At 40.4% G+C, this 26,336-nt stretch overlaps 3 protein-coding genes across 7 annotated transcripts in view; all 3 read right to left on the reverse strand.

The window, feature by feature from the left end:
* The window catches only part of pnpla6 (patatin-like phospholipase domain containing 6), a 31,343-nt gene extending 19,596 nt beyond the window's left edge, over positions 1-11,747 (reverse strand). For all 5 annotated transcript variants that reach the window (XM_072384521.1, XM_072384519.1, XM_072384520.1 and 2 more), the window contains exons 1-12: positions 11,673-11,747; positions 7,408-7,496; positions 5,910-5,963; positions 4,968-5,055; positions 4,783-4,865; positions 4,550-4,641; positions 4,303-4,443; positions 3,967-4,126; positions 2,599-2,679; positions 2,107-2,235; positions 1,813-1,893; positions 114-249 (exon numbers count right to left, since the gene is read on the reverse strand). In XM_072384521.1, the coding sequence (XP_072240622.1) occupies positions 114-249; positions 1,813-1,893; positions 2,107-2,235; positions 2,599-2,679; positions 3,967-4,126; positions 4,303-4,443; positions 4,550-4,641; positions 4,783-4,865; positions 4,968-5,055; positions 5,910-5,963; positions 7,408-7,455 (1,093 nt within the window). In that variant the 5' untranslated portion in view covers positions 7,456-7,496; positions 11,673-11,747. The remainder of the gene's footprint in view (positions 1-113; positions 250-1,812; positions 1,894-2,106; positions 2,236-2,598; positions 2,680-3,966; positions 4,127-4,302; positions 4,444-4,549; positions 4,642-4,782; positions 4,866-4,967; positions 5,056-5,909; positions 5,964-7,407; positions 7,497-11,672) is intronic.
* A 555-nt stretch (positions 11,748-12,302) lies between these two features.
* Positions 12,303-15,563, reverse strand: LOC140305599 (ATP synthase subunit d, mitochondrial-like). The gene is made up of 6 exons (XM_072384530.1): positions 15,510-15,563; positions 14,054-14,184; positions 13,307-13,403; positions 12,819-12,890; positions 12,576-12,638; positions 12,303-12,484 (listed from the first exon to the last, which is right to left on the reverse strand). Exons 2-6 carry the CDS (start codon positions 14,173-14,175, stop codon positions 12,353-12,355), a joined length of 486 nt encoding a protein of 161 aa, XP_072240631.1. The 5' UTR covers positions 14,176-14,184; positions 15,510-15,563; the 3' UTR covers positions 12,303-12,352.
* A 1,304-nt stretch (positions 15,564-16,867) lies between these two features.
* LOC140304995 (homeobox protein MSH-C-like) lies at positions 16,868-19,099 on the reverse strand. The gene is made up of 2 exons (XM_072383782.1): positions 18,629-19,099; positions 16,868-18,022 (listed from the first exon to the last, which is right to left on the reverse strand). Exons 1-2 carry the CDS (start codon positions 19,047-19,049, stop codon positions 17,610-17,612), a joined length of 834 nt encoding a protein of 277 aa, XP_072239883.1. The 5' UTR covers positions 19,050-19,099; the 3' UTR covers positions 16,868-17,609.
* Between the last annotated feature and the right edge of the window lie 7,237 nt (positions 19,100-26,336).

Consider the following 26,336-nt stretch of genomic DNA (forward strand, 5'->3'; position numbering starts at 1 on the left):
GGCTGGGAAACATTGCATGCCAGGGATTAGGAGCCTCCTTATCATCTGTGAGGGAAGTCAAAAGGCAACTTTTGTAAGACTGAAAGTGACTTCAGCTGATACCTATACCCTACCTGGAGCTTCACCCTTAATGGCAGCTTCCCGATGCTCCTCTGGGACCGTCAGGCTGCCAAACCGCTTGCCATGGCGGACAGGACTGGTGCGAGTTGGGTGGGGTGACTGTGGTGGTAGACGCGAAGGCTGCATTTCCTTTAAAATAAGCAAAGTTCTCTCACACACTTTATCTATGTACATCAGTAGCATTTAGTGGCTCAAGTCTAATTTATTGATGTTGAGGACACAATACAAATGGCACTGAAGGCTGTTTCCAGGACCATTTAGGACCCAGTATAGGGGTAAACTTGCAGACTGGCTGATTTGCTATAGATTTGCTCTAAATGTTGTGTCACGTCAGAGCATTTGATATCAATGAAAGCACTTATTTGGAGATTAGACTGCTATGGAAAACTTTGCAATGTACTGAGAGTCATACAAAAGAAGTTTCCCCATTTACTGAAATCCAATGTCCTGTGAAGATTTGTACAGAATTATTGATTCATAAAGCTTCTTGCTGCCGTCATAAAGCAACAGTGGATTTTAACATTTTCACTGATAATTCCAAAGACGAAACTGCAAGGAAACTTCATGGTGTATTAACTGATTCTTTTAATGTTACGGACTATTGCTCTCAGGAATGTTGGCCTCTCTTGTGATTACTAAGTACGATTATACGCACAGCTGAGTGCATGTCGGTTGTCAGTGTGTCGGATACCAAGACGCTGAACTGTGTGAGGAAACCATTCTGCCGCTTCTAACTTTCTCTGTGGGAGATCATCATACATGTACGTACAGCTGAATTCACTGCACAGACGTTGCCTTTAGGTTACTTGAATGGTGATTTTGAAGTTATAAAATCAGGATTTCAGATTACAGTGGTGCGGCAGTCTGGAAATGCCTTAAGGAACTGAGTCAACATAGTCTTAATTAGCTGTAATCAGCTGTAGTAATATACACTTAGACTTCACTGTTTTTACAAAAAGAAACTTTGGAGATGACTGGAGAGGTTTGGCCTACTTGAGTCTGTTGTTGGCAAATGCAACCTTCTAGTTAACTGGCCACATCTCTTCTGTTGCTTTACTAATAAAAGATAATGGGGGTAAATAAATGACAGATTGTTACAAATACTTTGATTTAAAAGTACCAAGTTGTCACACAGAAAAAAAAAGGTGCATCAATAATACCAATAACAGATAAAAAAATATTTATAAATGAACAGAAGTTGGCTTTCTTCTGTTATCATTAATAAAATAAGAGAATATATTGAAACATTTTAGGATCCATCAGTTGGTACATCCTACAAAAGTAACGGCTTGTTTTCAATATTTTCATTTGCTTAGAAATTGATGCAACATTCCTTTTGGTTTGGACTTTTAGAGAACAAGAGGAACAAAGTAGTTGTCAAGCCTTGACAGTGGCAGTGAAAACTTTCCACTGGGAAACAACAGCAGTCACAGGTGCATGTGAAAAGAAGTGGCATAAAAAACGTCCCAAAGTCAAACTTTGGCTTCAATCAATAATTTAAAATGGAACATAAGCTGCAAGAAAGAAATTGCTGCTCTGCAAAGGGAAAAAACAAAACAAAACAAAACTGACTTTCACTTTTGAATTAGACCTGTAATTAGAATTATAGATAAATCAAGCTGACAAAGCATGTGTGTGTATGTGTGTGTGTGTGTGTGTGTGTGTGTGTGTGTGTGTGTGTGATAAACTCACATGACAGAAGAGCTCATTGGTCAGTCCCAGATAGTTGTGAAGGGCTAGAACTGTTACTCTTTGGAGACGAACCATGATAATCTGAATGGACACAACAGGAAATGAGTCATCCGATGGATCACATCAATCATCAACAGACAGACTTAATCAAAACAACATCTTGCTTATGATTATATGAATATATGTCAAGCCTTCAGTGCTGCATGTGAAAGTCTACTCCATAAGGATTAGTCTAATCTTTAACTCGTGCCATACTTAAATAAATACATACAAAAAGAAAAGAAAAAAACTGACCTGAACTACTCGCACTAGGCTCTCAGGGTACTTCTCAAATATAGAGAGGAAGGCCTCTACAGGTAAACAGAGAACAGTGGAAACCTCTGCAGCCCGTGCCGACACTGTTCTGTAAGGCTTCTGGTGGCCCTGCACACAAAGAGTACATCACATTTGCTCAATCTTACTATGTTTACAGGAGCTCAAACATACATAGCTGTCATCACTACAATCACAGTTTTTGAACCTGTACAGAGTTGAAAATGAATTACAACTAAACAGAAGTGTGTGAAAAAATGTTGGTGAGTCACCAGGTGAGAGTGAATGATGTCAAGCGGGTGGGCGTAAACACTGACACAAAAGCGTGCATCTCACTCAACATTGTGTTAATTATGTGTGTGTGCGAGTGTTGGGAAAGCCTGTGAGAGTAGGTGTGGCTCAGCTGTGCTGTTTTGTGTGTGTGTGTGTGTGTGTGTGTGTGTGTGTGTGTGTCGAAGCATGGGCGTGACCTACTGTGATGACATCCAGAATGCTGAGGAGGCTGTGAACACTGTCTCCCGCATAAACCTCCTTCACCACATTTTCTTTGCCATCCTGGAAGACATGAGTAGACAAGTCATGATCAAAGATTTTACTGATAACCCCAGCAGCAACACACAAACACACACACACACACACAGACAGATAAGGCCGCCACTCAATGCCACGTATTTACAGTCTTCAGCAAACCCTTAGTTCAATTCAGTTTGTTTTTCAAGGAGCCGGACTTTCTTGCAATCCTTTAAAGCCATCTTGAGCAATGGTTCTCCAAGCTTTCTTTAGGAAGATTAGAAAAGTTCAAAAGTTTAGAACATTTTCAGAGAAATATGTTTCTTTTGTTTGTTAAACCACTTAAAACTGACCAGTGGATAATCCAAGCATGAAAAAAAAGGCACCCAACTCAGGGGATGAACCGGTGATGTGGCTACACATAAACAACTGGCTCCTTTACCAGTCAACCAAAACAAAGGAAATAACGCAATGCCCCAATATGTTCATTGGTTTTGTAGAACCTAGTCCAGGTTAAAACAGATGCTACACAAGTGTGGACCAGTTACAACTCTAAAATGATTGGAGCCTGTTGTTAATACGCTTCCTTTGTTCTCATTTATTTAGTTGCAACTCTGAAAAAAGCCAAAGATAACACAGTTTGATAATATCACTTAAAATAATAATCCCAAAACACACTACCAATGCATTAAAGCCTACCTGGACAGAAAAACACACAATGGAACACAATCAGTCATGGAGTGGCATCCCCAGAGCCCAGACCTCAACATTACTGAAGCAGTGTGGGATCATCTTGACAGAGAACAGAACAAAAGGCCACCGACATCCAAAGAAGAGCTTTGGGATGTCCTTCAAGAAGCCTGGAGAACTATTCCTGAAGACTACTTAAAGAAATGACAATAAAGCTCGTCTAAGAGGCTTCAGTCTGTGTTGAAGAGTAAAGGTGGTGGTATAGCCAAATATTACATTTTTCCTTACATGTTGCATTTGTGTTTGAACATGCCTCAATAAATTGCTGCATCCCGTTTCCATGGCAATATTTAATATATATGGGTGGCTCAAGACCTTTTGTAGAGTACAGTAAGACAACCACAAAACTAGATCCTGGGTAAAAAATATAAGGTATGTTTTAGTAAAATGTTAATAACTACTAACGAGATATTTCGGAAAAAGGTCTTGTGGTAAAGCACCTCCGTAGGTTTGCTTCCTTGCATGTATCATTCAGCATTTTTAACAACAAGCGATAGATAATGAAATGTTCAGACAACTATTCAATGGATAAAATTCAGAGGGAAACAGGAAACAGAAGGGATGGAAGAACGGCCGGCATACCGTTCCAGTAAGGCACAATTCTAGTTTTCCATCCTGAACCACGTAGATGCTGCTGTCCGGCTGACCTGGTCTGAAGACGTACTCCCCTTGCTGGAACTGCTGAAAGACCATGTGTTTGCACAGCTCCAGGAACAGAGGTTTCTCAAAGTGACCGAGCACACTGCAGTGAAGGACCAAAGAATAAACGGAGACAGAGTAGTTTTTCATAAATGCTTATTTTGCACATATTAGGACCGGTCAGTTAATGCAGATTGTCTTTGCTTTTAATCAGTATGAGAACTTTCCAACAGAGCTCTTAGCCCGTAATAATACAATCACAAACACGACAAAACCTACCGGACATTTTTGAGCATGTAGAGCACCTCGGAGGGAAGGTGTGAATTGGCCACATCAAATTCAGTGAGGTCCGCCTCCAGCACAGAGGGAGGGGGCTCCTTGGCTTGAAGGGTGGGCACCTCCTTCTTAAAGCGCAGGATCCTTCACAAGTGACAGACAATGGGATGGATGAGGATAAAAAGAAGAGCTGGTTGTAAGCATGTCCTTAGAGTGGGGAAGTCACATGGTTGTTGGAAATAAGCTTTACTTTTTGGCAATGTTCAGCATCTTCTGCTTCTTCTTTAGGCGTGGACGAGAGGAGGAGGACGTACCCACCAGGGAAGAGGTAGACTGGGACACCTATAGGAAAAGTGGTTTAAATCTTGTTGCCATGCATTTATTTTTGCATTGCGTAGTTACATGCGACTCCTGGCGAGTGAAAGCTAGCTAGTTTTAGAATACCGACTTTTGAAATACTATCATTTTCAGCCATCTACTCACTTTACGCATTATCTTTCGGCCATAGAACATGACTTTGTCCCTCTTGCGAAAACGATATTTGGGTGCTTCCTGAGCCTCAAGATCTGTAAATAAGATAAATGTTTAAACTGACACAAGAATACACACAACCTGGTTTCATAACAATCCAGGGTCAGGAGGAGAAATGCATCTCAGCTGTTACTGACTTCGAAGCTGGATCCTCCGCAAGATGAAAAAGATGAGGATGGCGATAAGGACTATGGCGATGCCTGCTCCAATCACCATCCCCACCATCTGAAGGGCGAAAAAAAACAGAGTGGGTATTGGGAGTATAATGAAACTACAATATTTCATAGATAATACTGATTTAAATACTTTTATAATATCTGGCTTTAGCCAAGGTAAGTCATGTATAGTCGTTAGAAATGCACCGGTTGAAATCTTCTTGGCCGATTCCGAATTTCTGTCTAAGAACATTGAACTGTAAAGATTATTGAGCAGAACCAACTTTTACATTTTTCCAGAACTGCACCGGGTTACAGGGTCTGTTACTGAGAATAAAAATAGCTAAATATAAATATTATAGTGCTTCAAGTTCCTGGATGGAGTCATTTCTTCCAAATCAAGCAGAAAAGTGACGGCAGCGTGTCCCCCTTGAAGCACCAGATTATAGGCCCTCACTGTGCCCCACGTACACTGTGGTTGTAGTCAACAAATGTGGGTCCAGTACAATCACTTTAACATTAATGTCAAGTTTTTCTTCACAAACAAACGTATCTCCACCATGTTATTCAAGTTTCAACAGGGTTCCACTTACAATTATTACATATAGCTAGCTTAGATTTTCTTTACTCACAGCAAAAAACTGTCGGAACAAAAACCATGCTTGATGGCAAGTGACTGTGGCTTCATCACTATCTACATGGTGTGCTCAGGAAGGAAAATAAATTAATAAACTGACTGATGAGCCAGTCAAAAATAACCAAAAATAAATAAATAAATTTAAAACAATCACCCGATTCCTTTAACCAGGTGATCAGTCGGTGCATCCTTACTGTGATAGCTCTATGCTTCCCTGCTATGAGGCCAAAACAGCTGAATGACAAAGAAGTGAAACTATTGCAGTTGAGACAAAACTGCACACTCACCATGCTCGTCTGTAGTTCTTCCTCCACAAATGTCTTGAGGTTATCAAATGTGTCCTAATGTAAGAAGAGAATTGCAGAGACACATCAGTACTCTGAAAGAGAAAATACCTCAACCTCTAAATTCAGCATGACAGCTGTTTCACAGTGAAATGTAGTTGCATGAAGTGTGGGCCTGTAGGCTTCTATTCCACTGGAGTGTAATGGAATGTGGGAATGGGGGATTTGCCCTGTGGGCAGGAATGTCCGACTATCATTGCATGAGAAATGTGAGGGATAAAGCTGTAACATCTCATTTGATATTTCTCATGTGATGCGTCCTAACTTCCATGTTTAATACGTTAGACAAAGAGCTCTCCAGCTCTGTCCTGTTATTTATAGACTCAGGACTCCATATACAAAACTGCAGGGCACAAAGGCAATAGGACGCCCAGCTAATTATATTATCATTTTAGCTTGATAATAGCAACTTGAATCACTAAAATCAGAAACAGCTCTTTTTATCTGCTTGAATTTAAGAGTGTGTCTGGCTTGTAAACACCATTGTAAGAGTAATGGGGTTTTTAGAATTCTGCCTGCCTGCCACAGTAACTACATGCCATGTTATCAGTAGTTATTGATTAGTGTGTGACAAGCTAAAGGTTATTTTGCAGCAAAGGGCCTAAGCTGGACAAAGGTGATACTGACAGTCAGACTAAAAGATGGTGAGTGCAACATAACCCCCCAGGAGACATTAAGAAGGCAAACTGGAGCTCAGTGTGAAGTGCGAGTGTGATAAAGAAAACGCATAAATGTAACTGCCTTAAGAACAACGGGTAGAAAAAAGAAGAAAAAGAAATGAAGTGGTACATTTAGAAGAAGTAGTACGAAGTAAGCCGAGCTAAACTAATGAATCTGGTTGGTCTGCTCTTTCGCAGGTCTTTTATGAGCTGAGACTGTGACGGTTTGAACTGTGAAACTCAGTTAGGATACCAATTTAATGCCAATTTAAACTGATGCTTTAAAACTGGGAGCTGCTTAATGGTTTGTGCAGTTAGTTGGCTGTTATTCGCTTTGTAGCCCTGGTTCTAAAACTTTATGGCCCATCTGCTAATGGAAGGAAAACAGAGAGAAAAAAATTACCAGCCAAAATATCTGTACCAGCCATAAAACAGGCACTGTGCATTTGAGTAAAAGTCACTGCCTCCAGTTTGTAGTATGCAAACTCTTCAGCACTATTAACAGACAATTATAAAGAGTTTATATGAGATTTACAGTTTCTTTCTGAACTTGATTTACTGATGTCACAGTAGTTATGGTGGGTAGAGAGGGTCAACCGACTCTAAACCGCCAAACAAAAAAATACACAGTTACCCCAATTTATTAATTTGTCAACTTCAAAATTTGCCTGCATTTGCCTCATACTGGGTACAAATTTCACACTCTCATATAACCTAAGATAAATGTGGGATGACTTTGTATGCACCAACTTTATGTTTTTATTATGCAATATAAAACCTACCGGGGAAGTGTCTTGTTGGACCTCTTGTTCCGAGGTACTCTGTCCCATTGTAACCCTGTTTCTTCATAGGGATGGTCCATCAACAGCCACTAAAAACAAGGACAGATATGTAAACTCAACAGAGAGCAGACGTGTCACAGTGGGACAAGCAAAGGTGTAACTTCAATAAATCTAGATTACTCAATTCTGCTTCATTGTTTCAGTGACAAGTGGACACAACTGTGCACAATGGTTCACTGTCACAAGACAGATTTCCATTGAGCGGCAAAGAAAATCTGATGCGATCTTCTGAAAAGCTGCAAAAAAAATAATTGTGGATCATTGATCATTAACTGATCAGAAGCAAATAAACAAGGCTGCATAGTGCTACCAGAGGAGCTCAGTATACTGCGTACCCGAGCTAAGGAATAGTTGTCACAACCAAAAACAAGCCTCAAATACAAAAAAAAAACAAAAAAAAAACAACAACTGTGGTGGACATCCACAAGAACAAAATGGAGAGAGCTCTTCTTAGAGAATTACTTTAAACTCTGGGAAAATCTGAACTATCACATCCTACATGAGAGGACATGGGTCAGTCATGCAAGTTTCCTATTTTAACGTAACTTTACCAAAGTTCTTTCCATTCTCCAGAATACACATCAAGCCTTGTTTGTAAAGTGTTTTTCATGTGTTTTTTTTTTTTTTTTTTTTTTTACAATTTAAATTCAAATATTCTAAATGCAAACAAAAACATGGCTTACACGGAAAATTAATATTAGAAGGACTGATAATAACACATATGTTGTCAGTGCAGATTCTCATCCATCCATGTAAAGGCAATCCCAATGTTCTTAAGAAAAAAATAAGAAAGTTCTCTCTAACTAAAGTTCTAGACACGCCAGTGCTTCTTCTACTAAAGCAAGTCAACATGCCAGCAGAGTAAAAGACTGATCTGAGGAAAGAGCATGTCCTCACAGTCATGAATGCAAAACCAGATTAAGAAAAGAAAATCGATCTCCTGATTTCACAGCTGTGTCTATGAACAGAGGCCACTTTACCTGTGGAGACATGACACCATCAAAGACTCATTCAATTAAACAGGGTTTGATCGCTGATGCAAGGCTATTAAAAGGAGCATTTTTCTGGAAATACAATTCCACCACAACCCAAAATGTTACAACTGAAACCATGTCTGATTGTTACTTTCAGATGCAGATACAAAACCGCTTGTATCATTCCCCTCTGATTGTAACAGACACATTTCATCAATTACTGCAACCTAATAGAAAATAAATCACTAAATAAAAGCCCTATGATGACAACACTAAGCTTTCTTGTCTGTAAAATTAAAACACGACAGGCTCTCGAGGAGACAAAAAACCTTTCCAGATGGTAACCCCACTACTATCCTCTTTTTTTTCCCCCACTAATCCCTCCCTGTCCTTTCCCCACAAAAAGAGCTTCTGTACTGTCCTGATAAATTGGTTCCATTTCTATTATGGATTTAGAAAATAAATAAAATATGCTGAAAAGGATTCAAACTCAACAGGGGGAAGTTTTTTTTTTTAAAACATAGTTTTTCAGATTATCTTTCTCCTTTAAGGATGCCAGTTTGTGCTTGCTTATGTTATATTGATTCCTTCCCTTCATCCAAACAATGTGACTGCATGCTATGACATTTCACCCAATGGTTACTCACTAAAGTGACCACTTAGAAGCAATATTTTCTGAACTTCATCCAGACTGGCTTTATGCTTCCTCATTGTGTACATCTGATTCAGTTTACAAGCTTACAAGCCACAGCAATGATAACAAGCTTTTCTTTTTGCTGCCACAGAAAGATTAAGATATACAAGCTTGGCCTACAGATCACAACCGATGTCAAACTCTAACTCAGATGACAAAAAGTATAGCTGGAGGCGGGCTGGCAAATAACACAAACTGTGTACGCTTAGGATTCACAGAGTAAACTAGAACCCAAGCATGAACAAACAAGTATCTTGTGGCTAAGAAACAATGTTACCCGTTTTGTGTCCTAACATCCTTCATCTAAAGACTTTGCACAATTTAGTGCAGAAATGTTTAGTTAATATCTTTGCACAACCTGGGAGATGAAATTAAGCCAAAAAGACCAAGTCAATCAATTCATTTAACGAGTTATGGAGGTTTTGTTTCTGCTTGAAAAGTTAATTTACTGTTTCTCACCCCATCTTTGAATCAATCAATCATTTCAGCTCAAAACTAGCTAGTTACAAATAACGCTCGCTATGTTTTGTGCCAAAACTGGCCACTTAAATTTGCACAACAAGCAGTCTGTGTAAACTATATAGGCAGTTTCTCAATGACGTGACAACACACTCACATTAGCTGCAGCTCTGGTCTAATGCATTTCCTGCTCAATCTATGACTTAGAAAGGCTGCCTGAACTGCTGTTGAGATGAAATTCAATAAGTGAAAAGCTGAGGACAGAGTGTCATGTTCCATGGAGTAACCCTGTGAGCCACAAACAAACCATAACTAAGGAGGTTCTTGTGAAGCATCTGAGGGGTGTTTTTGAGGTCTTGGATTTTCTAAAGGAAAGCTTAAATATTTACAATGACTACTCAAATGAATGCATACAATTTATTAATTATTTTATAAACATGTAATAAGAGGTTTTTCCTTCTCAACTGAATGGCAATGCAAAACTAATATACCTAATACAAATAACTGTGATCTCATAAAGGTGTACACAAATGCAAGGATCAAAGTAATGTAATATACCAATAAATTATTTTGTTTCCTGGTGCAGCAGCATCTGTAACAAAGCCAACACTAGTCCAGATAAGAGGGCAGACTAGGACATGTTGTTACACATTAAACGTTGCTTCATGTGGACTCTTTGTTTCTACATAGACTTTAATGTGGTAATAACATTGTATGAGAAACACAGGCTTGCAGCCCCAAAGGGATGACACAGTATCCAACCTCTTGCGTTCTATCGGTGCCTCCCTCTATGCAGGCCTACTCTCATTGTCCCCTTCAGACAATGAAGCCAGTGTTGACTCCACTGTCCAGGGTCAAATCTGGGTAGATTACGAACACAACCATGTCTGTTCCCAACAAACACAAAACACTCTCTGCTTTGAGATTTGTCAAAACACTATCAAACATCTAGATTCCCAAGGCCTTAAGAAGTGTTTGAAGCAACTGACACAAATATGTTGCATGGTGTTGTATTAAGAGGTGAGATAAAAACATAAAAAAGTGTGATTGTATGACATCATCTAGAGAGAACACAAAATACTTGATTGCATACATGTACAGTAAGCTCAAACTTACAGAGTTTAAGAAAACGTTTGTGCTGTGTCGACACTGCTATTCAAAGAAAGTTGCTTAATTTTACATTATAATACGCCTTCGCTGAAAAGTGTCTTAAGGATTTCTGCAAGTGTGAACTTCAAGTAATATAAATGTAGTAGAAAGCTTAAAAAAACTGCACCAAAGAAAAGGTCAAAGTGAACTCTGAAGACATCAGCTCACATTTCCCTCCAGCCAAAAGAGTTTAGCAGAATTTGCTCCCACAGCATTTGTTTACTGAGCTCTGGTAAATTCCTCAGAGGGATTTTTTTTTTTTTTTTTTTTTTTTTTTGTTATGCTGTAAACGCATCAAGCTACTAAGGAACCGTTTGAGTGCAAAAATAAACATAAGCTCATTAGATATAGATCTAGCTAAAGGGATACCTCAATACCTGAGCTAGCAGCCAAATAAGACATGTTCAGTGGCTAAACAGATAATATGGTAAGCCCTCAATGCTGATACGCACAAGTAAAAGTATTCATTTAAACTTGTGGAAACATTCAACATTCTTGTGTGATATTCCTATCCGTTTATAATCTAATAACGGCAGAAAGTTAGCATGCCGACTACCCTAGCTAACGTTACCACAGATGGCTACGTTGTTCCTGGACAACATTAGCTTGCTGTCGATGCTACTGATGGCAGCCTAGAGTGACGGTTTAAAACGTGGACAGAAAACTAGTAATGGTCACAGATGTAGCATCACCAGTGATTTAAGTTTATTTATTTCAATGTTCATCTTTTAGCCATCCATATGAGTCATCTCATAGACGTTCAACGATACCGTTATTGACACACTTAAACGAATAGCTCTTGTTTTTTTCTAACTGGTCTGTCACCAAGGCTAAAATAGTTTGTATATCACATGTTGGTGTGCTAAACCATACAGATGCGTCACTTTACAATATATGATAGTGTGAGGTTATTTTTAAGATACAGTTACCTGAGTTGATGCAGTCCCGTCTATCGTCACTGACTTTCAAGTAGAAGTACAACGGAAATCATCTTTTATTAAGCCCCTCCTGTTCCATAATAACTTTAGCCAATCAGAAACTAAGAGGAAGAGCAGTAGCACCAATGAAACTAATGGAATGGGGCGAGGGCACGATAACCCGCCCACCGTAATACATACAGAGAAGTCTGTACAGTCAGTGACACACTTTGCAGCCAATGAGAATCGATGAGGCACGTCGCTGAAGACTCGCGATTGGATCGTGGTCATAAAGTCGAACTTTTACCGGGGACTTTGGTTACTTCACAATATTTTTTGGTCATAAATCGTACAATACACAAATTCTCGATAATAAACTTTAGTGTTTAATGACTTTTTTTTTATGAGATCCTAATTCCTGTCTAATTTACCTGTCTCTCAGACTAATACGGATAGGTTTAATAATTAAGTGTCGATACAGACGCTTGCCAACAGAGGTCAGAGTCCATCCATACAAAAATAGTGCATAAATGATATGCTGTGATGGCTGAAACTTATGCTACAATGCCCCCTCGTGGACAAATCTCCCAACGCATGTCTGGTTTACACAAATGTATCAAATAATGAAGGTACAAAAAAGTCCTCTTTTAAAATACATCTTTATTGTGAAGAGAGGTGGTCCAGTAGTGGGATTACAGGTCTGCAATGGGCTTGTGGGGCCAGTAAGGATATTTGACCTTGTCCAACTTGGTTTCAGGGAAGGTGTCATTGAGGTCATCAATAGTCATCTGATCGAAGGGGATCATGTTCTTAAATTTATCCAGCTAAATAGAAGAGAGATAAGCAGTACATTTTAACCAATACCCTCAAGTTATTCATGGAGTATTTTAACAGCTGCTGCAACAACAATCTCACCTCTTTTTCGTACTCAGCGATGCGAGCCTTTGATCCTTCAATATAGGCCAATGCACTTTTATTCTAAGACATGTGAAATGATACATCTTAAAGACTAAAATATGAACAAATACAAATCAAATCAAAGCACCACAGTCAGTTTCAGTCCAGATGAGGGATGAATGTCTCTAAATTGTCAGCTTGGACAGTTAGTGCACATTTACAAAAATCAAATCCATGTATTTGCTTGAAGCAACCACTTACAGACTCAGACTCCTGTGCATTGATGGCACTCGTCTGTGTGTCCACAGGCTCAGGGATCTGCAGTGCTTTGAACTGTGTGCAGGAAGAAGCTTTATGTTACATCATCACTGTAATGCAAACCAGTACAGATAATTAATGGAATTACAACTCAGCTGGATGGCCACAGGCTAAAGTGAGACAGGTTATACATGCAGAGGGCACCCTATATTTTGCCGACTAACAGCTAAAGAATTGTCGCTGACTTTTACCTCTCACGTCTGTTCTCTAGCAGTCACACTCAAACCAAATATGTAGAAATATTCCTTTACACCAAAGTCAAGGACATTCTTTCTAGACTGACTTTACCATGGACTTGTAAACATACAAGTTGCTTCCATTATTAAAAAAATAAACTAAGTCAAATGAAAGTAGCCATCTAGTGTCAAAAATGCCTTTCTCTGCCTCCTCTGGTGATAGAATAACAACACAACGTGTTGTGGAAAGCTTACCTTCTTCTCAAACTCATCTACCATTCCAGTGTTAGCCACTGCGCTCCTGTAGTAAGTCCAGTCAATGGCTGCAGGAGTCTCTGGCAGGGAGGTTAGTCTGGTGCAAAAAGAATTAATACATTTTAACAGATGACAGATAGAGTAGCTCAGCGCCACATTAGCGTGTGTTTACACACATCAAGCCAGCATCTTGGAATCATACGAGAGAGACGGCATCGTTGGTGTATCAGCAGCGGATCAACTTTGACCCTCTCATGCAACCTTGGTGCCTTCACAAATGGCACCAATGTGCAATTAAAGCACATAGGTCTCGCCTTGAAACTCTTTGTGTGAAAAGGCCAAGTTTAAGCAGCCCCAATTCAGGAGAAGAATCAATTATTACTGTGATAACAGCCTCAAGTACAAAAAAATACCCAAAGAAACAGGCAAATGTAAGGAGCTGAAAACTCTAAGTAAATACAGGCTGCAGTGACTAACAGACAGACCCCTGACTTTTGTATCGAACACACAAGTGCCAACCTCTCATTGTATTAGGGAGAACTTAATCTTTCCAAGACTTCCCTCAGATCACTGATCTGATTCTGTTCAAAATAAACTATTAAGCAGCAGTGATTCCTTTAAAACCAATATTTGTTGTCATTTGTCACAAAGCAAAGGCAAGGATATAAATTGTCACAAGACAATATGGAAAAAATAAAGTTCCTATAATCCATCTCTAAAGGCTACAGTTGGTAATATATGACATACTTGGCAGAGATGGCATCAGTGCGTGTCTTCAGTGCGTTGAACATGCCCCGCTGGTTGGGTGGGACCCGCTCAGCAAATGCCACCCAATCAATGGCCTTCAGCGCTACACGACGGCCTGCCATCTCGACTGTCTGAAATCAAAAAGAAGCTTCTTTAGGCCAGAAATGTTTAAATCTTCCAGATATGCTCAAGCACAAGTCAATCTAATTTAGCACAGATTTTGTCTGATTAAAGCAAATCCATCCTCAGAGTCTATCACTACTCAAAAATGTGCTTAAAGTGAATGTCTCAGATTACCTGTAAGGAATGATGCATGTTCAGAGTCTGATTAAGGATGTTTTTTTTTTTACATTTTACTACTAAAACTGGGAGGTTTTAGGCATGTGCACCCCAATCATGATTCGTGTCAACTCAGTTTAGGTTACCACTGGCTACTCCTTGTCAAATAGGCCACTTATGAGTGCAATGTAGACATCTTATAATTAATCTTTTGAAGTGAAAATGACCAGAATGGTTATAATCTGAAATTTTCTAAAATCTAGGAGGCACAGTATCTATGAGTTTTCATTGTCACAACATTTTAAGAGGAGTTTACACACCGATCAGTGACAAAATTTTAACTTCCAGCATATTGTCCGGTGGTGTCTGACACCAGGACATTTGCAGCAGATCCTCTGTGTCCTCTAGGTTCCATGAAACAAGAAAGTTATGACTTTTTCTAGATTAGGGTGGAATTAAAGAGGGGTAGGTCAGTGCTTTAACTTCTTTGTTGTGTTCCTCAAGCTGTTTTGGATCAGGTTTTGCCGTGCCTTAGTATGCACCGTCTTGTTGGTGGATGCAACTATTGTAGAGACTGGTCTTTTGCTATTTAAGTTTAAGTTTTCTAACACTGAATTTCAACGTTATGAGTAATAAGAAATAAATAAATATAAATTTCCAGTGATTTATAATTTGAGGACGATAGCTGTGTGAATGTGTGATCACTATTGACTATACAATAGAAAGATATTAGTTTGTTCAGTGTGTTAAGTTTTAATGTGACAAATCATTTTCAGTTGAAACAGCGTGACGAACAACGCACATAAACAAAATCAACAGTAATTCAAAAAAGATGAGCTGATAAACCGTTCCAATTCACGAACAGAGGGCTAAATGTATGTATTCAGATAAGGGAAAACACCAAAATAAACTTAAGGTAAATAAAGCGTCCTTGACATTTTGTTTGGTTCAAGACCTCTGCAAAACAGGCTAACGTTAGCTTACCGTGTTAGCCTGCTAGCCAAGGTCAGAGAATTCCCTTTAAAAACCCGTGGTGTTCTCAACCTACTGAGCAAGTGAGTATGTACAGTTTAGCGTTTTACGCACCCATATGCATGCCTACATCTAACAAAACATTGTATAGACTGTCTTTATAAGGCATTTTTCAGTCAATAACTGGCTCCGGATCTGTACTTACCTCTCTGCAATAAGCGTTCTCTGATATGACAGGACGGACCACCGGAAGTGCTTTTTCATGATAAAAAAATCAAGCAGCTGAGCCGCTACCACCCCCTAGTGGACAGACTGCACATTTACAGTGAGCGCTCCTCTGCGGCATTTGTTCGTCGAAAGTTCTGCTGTTTAAATGTTTCACACAACAGGTCTGTATCAGATTTCAAGGGGAAAATAACAAATGATATACTAAACTTTACCAGCCTTTGCCACCTTAAGACTATTTGCAATATTCTAATGTATTTGAAGGGAATAACTTTAAGTGAAGCGAAAAAACACTGCAATTTTAAGAGACTATGTTGTTTTTCATCTTCTCAAATTTAAATCGAATATTTAGCCTCCCTTGGAGATTTGAATTGCAGTCAAAATGGTGTGCGACAAATCTGGAAACAGATTTAATTGAATACATCACTTTCAAAACTGTAATATATATATATGTATATATATATATATGTATACCATTTTTAGACGAACGTTGCAGATTTTTATTTTTACCGATCTCACAACATTTTTTGCAGCTTCACAGATTATATTACGATGCATTTGAATTCTTTCTTTTTTTTGGCTCTTGGGATTCGCAGCGAAGATACAAATGTTCGAAAGTGAATTACAGCTGTCGTATAGGACATGAAAATAGCCTTAATGTTTCAATGTAAAGCGGAGTCACTTCAGAGGTGGATCGCGTGACATCATGACTCTGTCTGCGTCCTCTCGCAACACTTATTTGCGTTTGGTTTCCAACATCTGTTAGAGGATTAATCACGTTGGGTTCAAATGTGTTTCCATGTAGGCGTTTTCATCTAAAACGGAAGTTTATCAACAACAATAAAACAAGACAAACTTGTGGTGTAAATTATCTTCTTCGTGAGCTCCAATTGAAACGTACCCAAACATTTTACTCCTGTGTTAAATTAGTCAGTTATGCTATTTTGTCAGAGTGAAGACAGGAGGTAGATAAAAAAACATCAGTGGCACCACGTTGGGAGAGAATCGCACAGATAACTTTCGTAGTTCTCAAACTAAATTACTTGAAGTCATTTTAGGGCGTTGTTGTTCTGGCCGCAGGCTCCTTTGGTGTTTCGTTTGCCTGTGAAATAAATACATATAAACAACAACAAAAAAAACAATAGTTTGATAAAGTCGGGTTACACTTCAACTTTCATTAGAGTAATTCCTCCACAAACTGCTGCTCCATTAACACAACACGCCTACAAACAAAATGACAAACGGTTCAAAAAGTTCAAAAAGAAATGAGCCAATCACTTTCAGTCTTGAACTATATTGTTTATTTACTAAAACCAGTTTTTTTACAAGTAACTGAACATTTAGATAGACTGATGTATGTACACAGTACAGATACAAAGATATAATAAATACCACTTTTCCTGCTCTTCAAGCGAGGCTTTGAGAACACTACAAATTTTATGTACATTTACAGCAAACTTCCTCCAAAAAGATTTAATATGTCACTCACATAAAGGCCACATTGTGAGAGCTTAAAAAACGAATGTCTTTTTCTAAAATACAGTTTTGTCCCTTTTTAATTTTCACAAAACCTTGAAACTGTGAAAGGCATTGCCATGAAATCAAAACAACATTTTTCGGGAAACTGCAGAGCGAAAACAGTCATGTTGAATGAGAAGATATACTTCAAGTGATACAGACAGCACGCTGCGTGATCTAAAGGCACTGACACCGATTAAGTACTTTTCGGTTGCATTTTCTTTCTCCGCCTCAGTGGATTATTTCCTTCAGGTCCAGAGACATTTAAATGTCTAGTTTCACATCTGCGGAGCACAGTGGATGGACTTGAGTGACATATCTAAGGCGTGTTGCTTAAAACCTGATGTCTAATTTTTGGAGATTCATGGACATGAGGAGATGAGAGTCCGAGATACGCAGACATTTCTGTCCAATTTGTCCGGCACTTTTTAACTGCCCCCACTTTTAAGTCTTTAAATGGAAAATACAAAACATTCTCTGGGAAATGGACTAAAAGACGCATCATCCTCATTCTTAAGTGTACTGCAAAACACATACAGACACACACGCACCCACGGGAACACTAAGACAAATAGTACATCCCATAAGTGACGGGTCCACTGAACAGTCCTGGGACCGGCAGACTGGGCCTCGGGAAGGCGCTTGACGGGCTCCACGTCGGAGAGCCCATGTGCGCTCCGAGGGGGAAAGGCAGCGCGAAGGCGGGCATGACTGGCTTGGAGGCCAATTTAAACTTTTCCAGCTCAGCCTCCTGCAGTCTTTTGGCTTTGGCTCTTCTGTTCTGAAACCAAATTTTGACCTGAGTCTCCGTCAGGTTGAGAGAGTTGGAGAACTCTGCTCTCTCGGCGATGGAGAGGTACTGCTTCTGGCGAAACTTGCGCTCAAGCGCCAGCAGCTGAGAGGTAGTGAACGGCGTGCGAGGTTTCCTGTTGTTTTTGTGCTTCCTTAAAGTACACTGAGTTGGGCTTGAGCTACCTGTTGCAGAGAAAACGCAGAGATCAATTAGATTAAATCCAGACTCAACTGATGCTGGATCACAGCAGAAGGTAAACACAAGCAAGTACACGCACATCCATAAATAGGCTTCGACACATTTCTATTTATAAATTAAGCTTTGATGTAATCCTGCATCACTGACTGACTTCATTCAGTTCTGCAAATATGGGGTACACAGCTGAATCACGGTGTCACCCTGAAATTGTTCATATTACCTCGTTCATATAATTTAAGTGTCAATCGCCCTTGAAATGTATAACATGCGCATGTAAAAGAATAATCTGTCAAAGAACAAAAGCATCAGCTTAAACATTTCACACACTCAGTGAGATGATTTATGTTGTCCTCTGTAAGACTAAAGAAAAAACAAAATGAGTAGATTAAATTTACGCACAGCTTATGAAGCCATAAAATAATATATATCCTATTTGGCTTTAGTGACACATCAGTGTAACTTGAAGTAAATTACGTGATTTTACATGATATTACAAGATCTTTTCTTTTCTGCTTCGATAACTGACGGCAGGCGATGAGAACATGGATAAATGCACAGTGTGTCTTACAACAGTAGAGGGACGGACTTACGAGGAGGTGTAGAAAAGGAGGACGTCTGAAACCAAGTACTCTGCTCTTTCTCACAAAACTGCGGACTGTCCTCCCCGGAGCCTCTGGAAACTCCCTGAGAGCTCTCCGCAGAAACCCTCCTCTCCGCGTAAAAAGTCCTTGGAGAGAACTGCGCGCCCTGTCCGGCCGCGGGCTTGGGCAGCACCACAGCTAAATCAGAGGAAGAGTAAGAAGTCCGACAGGTGGTCTTCTTTGAAATCAACGACTCAACGCTAAACGGGAGGCTGCTCCGCTGGAGTTTGTATCCTTTCTCTGTTGTCATGTCTTTAGGCTGGAGCTCCTCGCCCTCCGTATCCGTCTCCTCTTTTTGATGAAGCTGTTTGGCGTCTTGCGACGGCGACCCCTGCACAGGATTCATCGTGACACAAGGGGATGGGGCCATGCACCTCCGTGTGGCCCGCTCAGAGGAATTGTGTGGCTGAGATGTACAGTCTCCAATGCGCGACTTTGCGCTGTCAGCTGCGTCCAGTAGCTTTTACGCGCTTGATGGGATCGTCTATAAAAGGACAGGGGCTGGTCCCCTTCCGCCTCCCACCAATCAGGTCGTCAAGTTGGCCCCATGACGTGTCCGAGTGTGGTTTTGATTGGCCCACTGCCGTCCGAGAGGACATCAAGAGGCCTTTGAAAGGAAGGAGACGTTAATCATACAGACCCCATGCTGTGCTTGGTTATTGATGGCTCTCACAAAGTAGCTTCGACCAATTTTAACGCAATTAAGCAGTGGGGAGGACTTTCTTGACCATTTACATCTATTAGCAGGGCCCTTCCAGTGGTACAACTCATTGAATTATTCCCACTGTAAAGCTTGTCTATATGAAATATCAAAAACGTTTTTTCTATGTAAAAGAAAACATGTCGAAGCCCAATTTCAATAAATCTTAGAAAGGAAAAAACGAACTGCTAAATATGTAAACAGGCCTCATAAAAATAACAGGCAAAACACAAAAAGAGGCAAAGTAGATTAAAAAAAAATCACATCCGATTAGAAGTCGTTCGCAGCCGGAATATAAATTGATTAGGTATGATTGTTGGTCACACAGCATTACAGCAATTTAAGGCCTGTCATGAGCTCTTCTCACTCACAATGGTCTCAGTTGAGGAGCAACAGGCGTTTTCTTTCTTCAGGTCATACTATTTAATAAGCCAGACAAGTTGTGTTTTGCAAGGCGCCAGGCTCGGCAGGATCAAAAAGGAAGATACCTCAGGGAGAAAAGGCTACGGTTAACTCCACTTAACCAATTGTCCTCCGAATATTTCATAGTCCACTGCGTGGAGCTGGGAGGAAGCATGCGCTGACGGTTAACTGTTTGACTTCGAGGTTAAAACTGACGCTATGTCCAGTTTAATTCATGCGGACACATTTAATCTAATTGTGTCTTTATTGAAACAGAAAACTTTGACGATGTGCTCCGGAAGTAGAGCAAAAGCAAAAAAATGTGTCAGATGAGGTAGCACACCTGAGTCATAATGATTGTAATTTTTCATCTTTCTTAAATGTGCATAATTAGCAGAAAATGAGCTGCTGTGATGCCTACAGGCTAGTTTTCTTACAGTTAGTGTTTCTTGAAGCATTCAGACCCTACCCACAGGGGCAGGGTTTTCTCCTAAAGCTGCTTCAGAATAGTCTTAAATTAAATCATATTTTAGAGAGCTATAGACTTCTAATCTTCAAAGTATCTATCAAGAAACTAGTGATTTGGTTGGTATTCCATAGCTGATTGTCATCTATCTGGTATTTTCCATGCAAAACACTTATGTCTTTGGCTTTGCAAAGAGACATTTAAACTCCCTCAAATTTAATGATCGTCTAAATTCTTTTCTCTCAGCACGTCCAAGCTGATGTCACGTTAAATGTGTCGGGAGCGCACTGTGGCCCCCGACCCAATGCAAGACCCCACTGAAAGCTCTGCAGCCATCAACGCCATCAAATACACAAGAGGAGGACTGGTGAGAAGATCGACTTTGCTGGTGGCTCTTAAGAGAACTTGGGCCCGCAGCTTGTCTGTCCTCCTCTACACCTTTATTTGCCCACTATTAATTTATCAAGTCGATGGCCGAATAAATGATTAATTTATGGGACTTGTCCTGGTCAGAAAATACAAGTAATTGCTTTACTGCTGTATCTCACATATGACTCATCATATGACTGTCATGTGACTGTAGAATCTGCAACCCTTTCCCCCAAAACATGACAGAGAACAAATGCTTCTTTGAATTCCACATTTAGATCACTAATGGATGGCCTTTTGGAAGCCCTCAGGTGCAAATAACAATTTACCCCTCATCAGGTAAGAGGCACAACTTTTTGGTTGATGATTCAGCTTGAGTAAATCCTGATGTTGAGTCCTCTTCTTCATTTCCTATCTGACAAAACCAGCCTTCTGTCTCCTCACATGCCGTGGCCTCTCCTCACCCAGCTGGTTTGTGTTTAAATCCCAGCAAATGTTTCTCATGTCCACACTGGCATGCAAGAAGGGGATGAGAGTCAGGCTGTGGAGTGCACAGAGATTCATCTGATACAGGTACACCCAGAGATAAATCGACATGAAAAGTGCAGTTACCTCTCCTCCCATGGTGTTTGCTCCAGTGTATTTAGCTTCAGGCCCCTTTGTTCCCTACCCCAAAAGACATTTCTGTAACAGCATGCAGGCGAGTGAGCTGTGTCAGAAGGTGTTAGCGAGTTTGAAAGCAGAGCTGATCTTCAAGGCCGATGCAAGCACGATGGGAAGCACTTTCCTCTCAGCTGGCTCCAGAAATGAAACCTTTTCACGTGTATGTGCGGGGGCCTTTCCCAGTGCTGTCATGCTTTGTTGAAATCATTTATCTAGTCTATAAAGTGCAAGGGCCAAGTGGTGGCGTGATGTGAGAAAACAGTTTTAAGCTTTTCAGGTGATTCTCAAGTGACACATTTTTACTCAGAGAAAGCTCCCAAAAGAGCAGACTTTTCTTGATTGAAACCATCTGCAAATGAATCTGGTGCAACTGCGCTCAGAATGTGTGTGATTCCAGGTGACCTGATGTCCATTGACAGAATGTAAATTCCCCACTGTAGCAAGGTCCTCTGACAAACAAACAGATGATTTAGAAGAAAATTAAGAATAGGGCAAAATGTGGAACTCAATCCCTCTGAGATGTGTCAACAGTGGCTCAAAGACCTGTAGCTATGGGCTTGAGGTGGATGCATTGCTGACATGAGAGTGTAGCGAGTGTGCAGCATTAAAGCATATCACTCTCAATTTTCTTCTCTGACGTTGGCAGATGGGGAAAACTGAGCAAAAGTTGCAGAAAGTTATCTCAAAGGAGCATTTTGCAGGATAAATGTAGCCTTTTAATGCATGCAAGCAATAAGTAACTATCCACCTGTATAATTAAAAAAATCTGCCAATCCCAATGCTTTAATTTGTTCACCTTGATCACATAAGCTGACCTGCATGGAACTCTCTACTTTACAGCAGTTTAAAATTGCATTTATTTGTGTTGCACAGCGCTGTGGAAAATATCTTTGACCTTTCATTTGACTTAACAAGTTGATCCATTCCACATCAGACTGGCTTCAATCCTGCACTTAAACGCTGGTTTGACATTTTCTGCCAAAGCCACTTCCTCTTGTGGCATCCGAGTGCCCTGTGTTTGAGTGTCGGGTAATGAGGGAAATATTCGTGCCGTGCGAAAGCAGAGGAAGCAAATTGCCCCCATCACTGCTTCTTTTTTGGACTGTAAAAAAGCAATCAGGGGATGGAGTATCCTGCGGTGTTACAGCTGCTCTTTTGAGTCAAACCGCCACAAGACAGGCTTGATTTCAATCGTCGAAGGTGGTGGAATCTACATTTTCAACAAATGCTTGCTCATATGCTGATACTAGCTGATTCCTTTTAAACAAAATCTTTAACACTGTCACCTATAATTCAAAAACAGATGTTTTCATTGACAGGGTTCCTCCTGGACTCTACTGCCAACAGAGATCGCTAAGGAGAAAAACCGCAAGAGGTGACAATGCAGTTGGCAATTTCATCTGGCTTGCCATCGGCCATAGAAATCCACATTCTTGAGGAAAGTCTAGAGACAATGCGAGTGGGCGAGTTAGGTTGAGCGCTGGGGACGAGGAACTTTGTGTGGCTACTCCGTGGTCTTATTCACAAACCAAAGAATGTCACCACAATCTCATACGCTCTTAGCAGCCAAAGCTGTGATGCAGTATATCTGAGCAAAGAAACCCAAGGCAGCAGCACCAATTTTCTCTTTTACTGCTGGGTTCAAATGCTGGTGAGGCCAAAACCAGTAACTATTGTATAAATTACAGCAATTTGGTATCTATTATATTTTCTCTTCCACTTAATAAAAATATTCCCTGATATTCAAACAGTGAAATAAGATATGTGAAATTTATCTCAACCAATTTTCCTATTTTCTATACTTTGATTGTCAGATTTAACTGAGATGATTGTTCAATCATAATGGCTGAGTGCAGGCCGGTATAAAGTAAACACACTGCTGGATAGTGGCATTAAAAGTGTTTTATTGTGCAGAAAAATAAATCACAACCACACAAAAAATCTGACTGATAAAGAAGTTCAAGTGAAATATGGATGATAAAGTTTAGAAACCAAAAAATCCAAATAAATTCATCTTCCACATAATTCACGAGATTCCTGCAGATACAAACGCTCAAAGTTCAGGTAAAATAGCTCCTTTAATTACTTCACCGCTTGTTATGTTTCTCACTTGTCTTGGTTCCTTTAAGGTGGTTCAAAACACACACTTTTATAACACATGACAGTAAGATAGAAAACACAACAGCTGCACAGAGAGTATTTCAGAAATATGAACAACAAATCGTTTCAGTGAGCTCGACAACATGTCAGAAAACACAAGAAAACCACGAACAATAAACAACAAAATTTTAGAAAGATTTAAAATACACCACAACGAAACAGACAACAACAAAGTTTCAGAAAGCTTAACAACAATAAATACTTTTCAAAAACATGACATCACAACTGAAGACACGGCAGCATTCGTGAGGCTGTTTATTTCCTAAATGACATGTTATTGGGTTTCATGAAATGCTTCGTATTTTCCGTTTTGGTGCGACTTGTCAGAGTTTTCTTTAGTTTGTTGCCATGCTCTGTGAAATGTGTGTAATTCTTCACCAGCCTGGTCTTAAATCTCACTCCTCACATAAATCTTTGTAAGTCAATAAAATGCTGAAGACAAGTTTTTAAATCAAACATGGCTGAATGCACTGTAGATCCAAGCTGACAATGCCTGTCTCATAATAATAATGTTATTGCAGGCACCAAAGGTCAGAACAAATGTGAGTGTTTGAATATCCTGAGATTACAATTTCAAAGTCCTCCCCATGAGCGGCCGAACAATGGAGGGGGTGGGAAGTTAAAAAAGCGGGGTCTCTTTCAAATAAACAAGCATGAGTCGACCCTGAATAGAGCTGCTACCGAGCAGCCGGATTGGTTCTCAGAGGCAGCAACTGTGAAGGCTCTCCTCCTCCTCCTCCTCCTCCTCCACCTCCTCCTCCTCCACCACGACTCCCAAACAAACTGATGTAGTAAACACAAACAACTTGATAGAGCCTCACAACTATAATTTAGCACTTTGCTCCAGTTCTTTATCCCACCTTTTATCTCCTCTGTACTCCCCTTGTTCTCGCGCTGAACAGAGCGTGGACGGGAAAGTAGATGGGGGGTAAGAGATCCCCTTTTTTGTGCTGTTGCTTAATGAGCCTGAAAATACAATTGCACCGTCCTGACTGTGAAGGTAGCCTGCAGGCTCGTGTAAATTAGCAGTGCGAGGAAGCCTGGAGGTCTGAGTCTTGCTGAGCAGTCAGAATAGCGGGATGTGGTGAGAGGGGAAAATCCTGTTAGGGCAGCGCATGTGAAGGAATCACGGTGCGTTTTCGACTCGGCCGGAGCTCACAGGGCCACTTGTTGCAGCGGTGAACCCCATATTCAGCCTCACTGCTCAAGTGTGAGATTTATTGAGACTGCACCACAGCCATGTGTACTGGCACCCATTATGCGAGATGTCAGTTGTTTGTCACATTTCAAACCCATAATTCCAGTTAGTTCCACACAATGGCTCTTTTGAGCCACTGCTACAATCATCATTCAATTTAATTTTCTATTCTTCTGTAGATTCCAGGGTGAGGCAGCAGAGGCTGGAGTCTCCCACATTGCATATGTCCTCTCGTGAGTTTGAAATGCTCTTTTGACCGCTTCGCTTGGCATCTGCTGCCCATAGCCTGTGTATATCTGCATTCTAATGCACATACCCTGCTGGGATGTTAACTTTAGGCCCTCCGTAATTGATGGCTTCCACACTTCAGCTGAGTCCCCCTTTCTCCCCTCGCCCTGCTGATTGTTGGTATATCTCTGTGGTTTGGGGGTCTTTCAGTCAACCATTGTTCTTTTATGAGGGAATTATAATAGGCTGAAGGAGAGGGAGAAAAGAGAAAGAGGGAAGAGGGGAGGGGATAAAAAGAGAATCACTGCTGATATTTAGTGAACTCCGAAGGGGGAGTTTTTATTCTCATTCTGCAAGTTTGGCACATGCCTTCTGTTACTAAGTGGCAGTGGATTGAAAGAGCTCCTTGCATTTCCCATTTTGCAACTCTGCTAGGTGCCTAGACTTACAACCCTGGCAGCTGTTGGGCCTTCTATGCAGCTATAGACTCCTCTCCACAGGTGAGCTCCCCTACCAAACTCCCAGTCTCCACTTCACTCAATAGGGCCTTTTTCATGCCTTTTATCAGTGGGCAGAGGCTGACTCTATGTGTGCCACTCACAGAACTGCGATTCATGGTTCTCAAGATTGCAATTAATGTTGTTCTTTGTGTAACACATGCAGTTTGACTCAGCTCCAGAAGGATTTATATCTTGTTTTAGCTTCATCTTGGCAAGCAGGCATGTTTGTATGCAAGATTACATCATCCACTAACAAAAAACAAACAAACAAACAATCACAAACCTCATGCAACCAAACCCTGGTGGGCTCAGAAAGACGACTTACAAAATTAAATCACTCAAATGCAGCACGTAACATCTGAAGACAAAAAACCTTCTCTAATTTCTCCTCACTTTGACAAAATATGATGTTTTATACAATGTGTTTATATAATATAGTATAACCAAAGTGGTCAGTGGGAGAGTCTCTATTTCTGTAAGGCAACAATTACTTTAAAAACTATCGGCTGGACTGGTAAACCACTCTCAATGATGTTGTTGTTTTGGTTTGGGCAAGTTTCAGCACCTTTTTTCTTCTGTATTCAGTGGCAGAATATTTGCTTGTTTATTTTCTTCTTCTCCTTTTTTCTCTCTGGGATGCGAGCTGTTATATATTACTTCTAAGGTGTGGTGCCTCTTCCCTCAAAGGCCTCCACTGTTTCCCCCAAACTGCTGCCAAGCTGAGCTATCTATTCATTTGGTTACTTAAGTGTAATTGCTCCCCTTTGAAGCCTCAGAGAGGCAAATCATTTGCTTTGGCCCTGGGGCAGAAATGGTCACCGAGCTAGCGACCCCCTCCCGGTCGGAGAGCGTCGGAGAGACCGCGAGAGGCCAGCTCCCATACGGAGAAGAAATAATACGGCCAGGGCCGCTCAATTTCACCTCCCTTTTCATCCTATTATTTGAAAACTTTTTATTAACAACAGCTTTCT

The sequence above is a fragment of the Leuresthes tenuis genome, unplaced genomic scaffold, assembly GCF_036924035.1.
Source record: "Leuresthes tenuis unplaced genomic scaffold, fLeuTen1.0.hap1 SCAF_4, whole genome shotgun sequence".
NCBI lineage: Eukaryota > Metazoa > Chordata > Actinopteri > Atheriniformes > Atherinopsidae > Leuresthes > Leuresthes tenuis.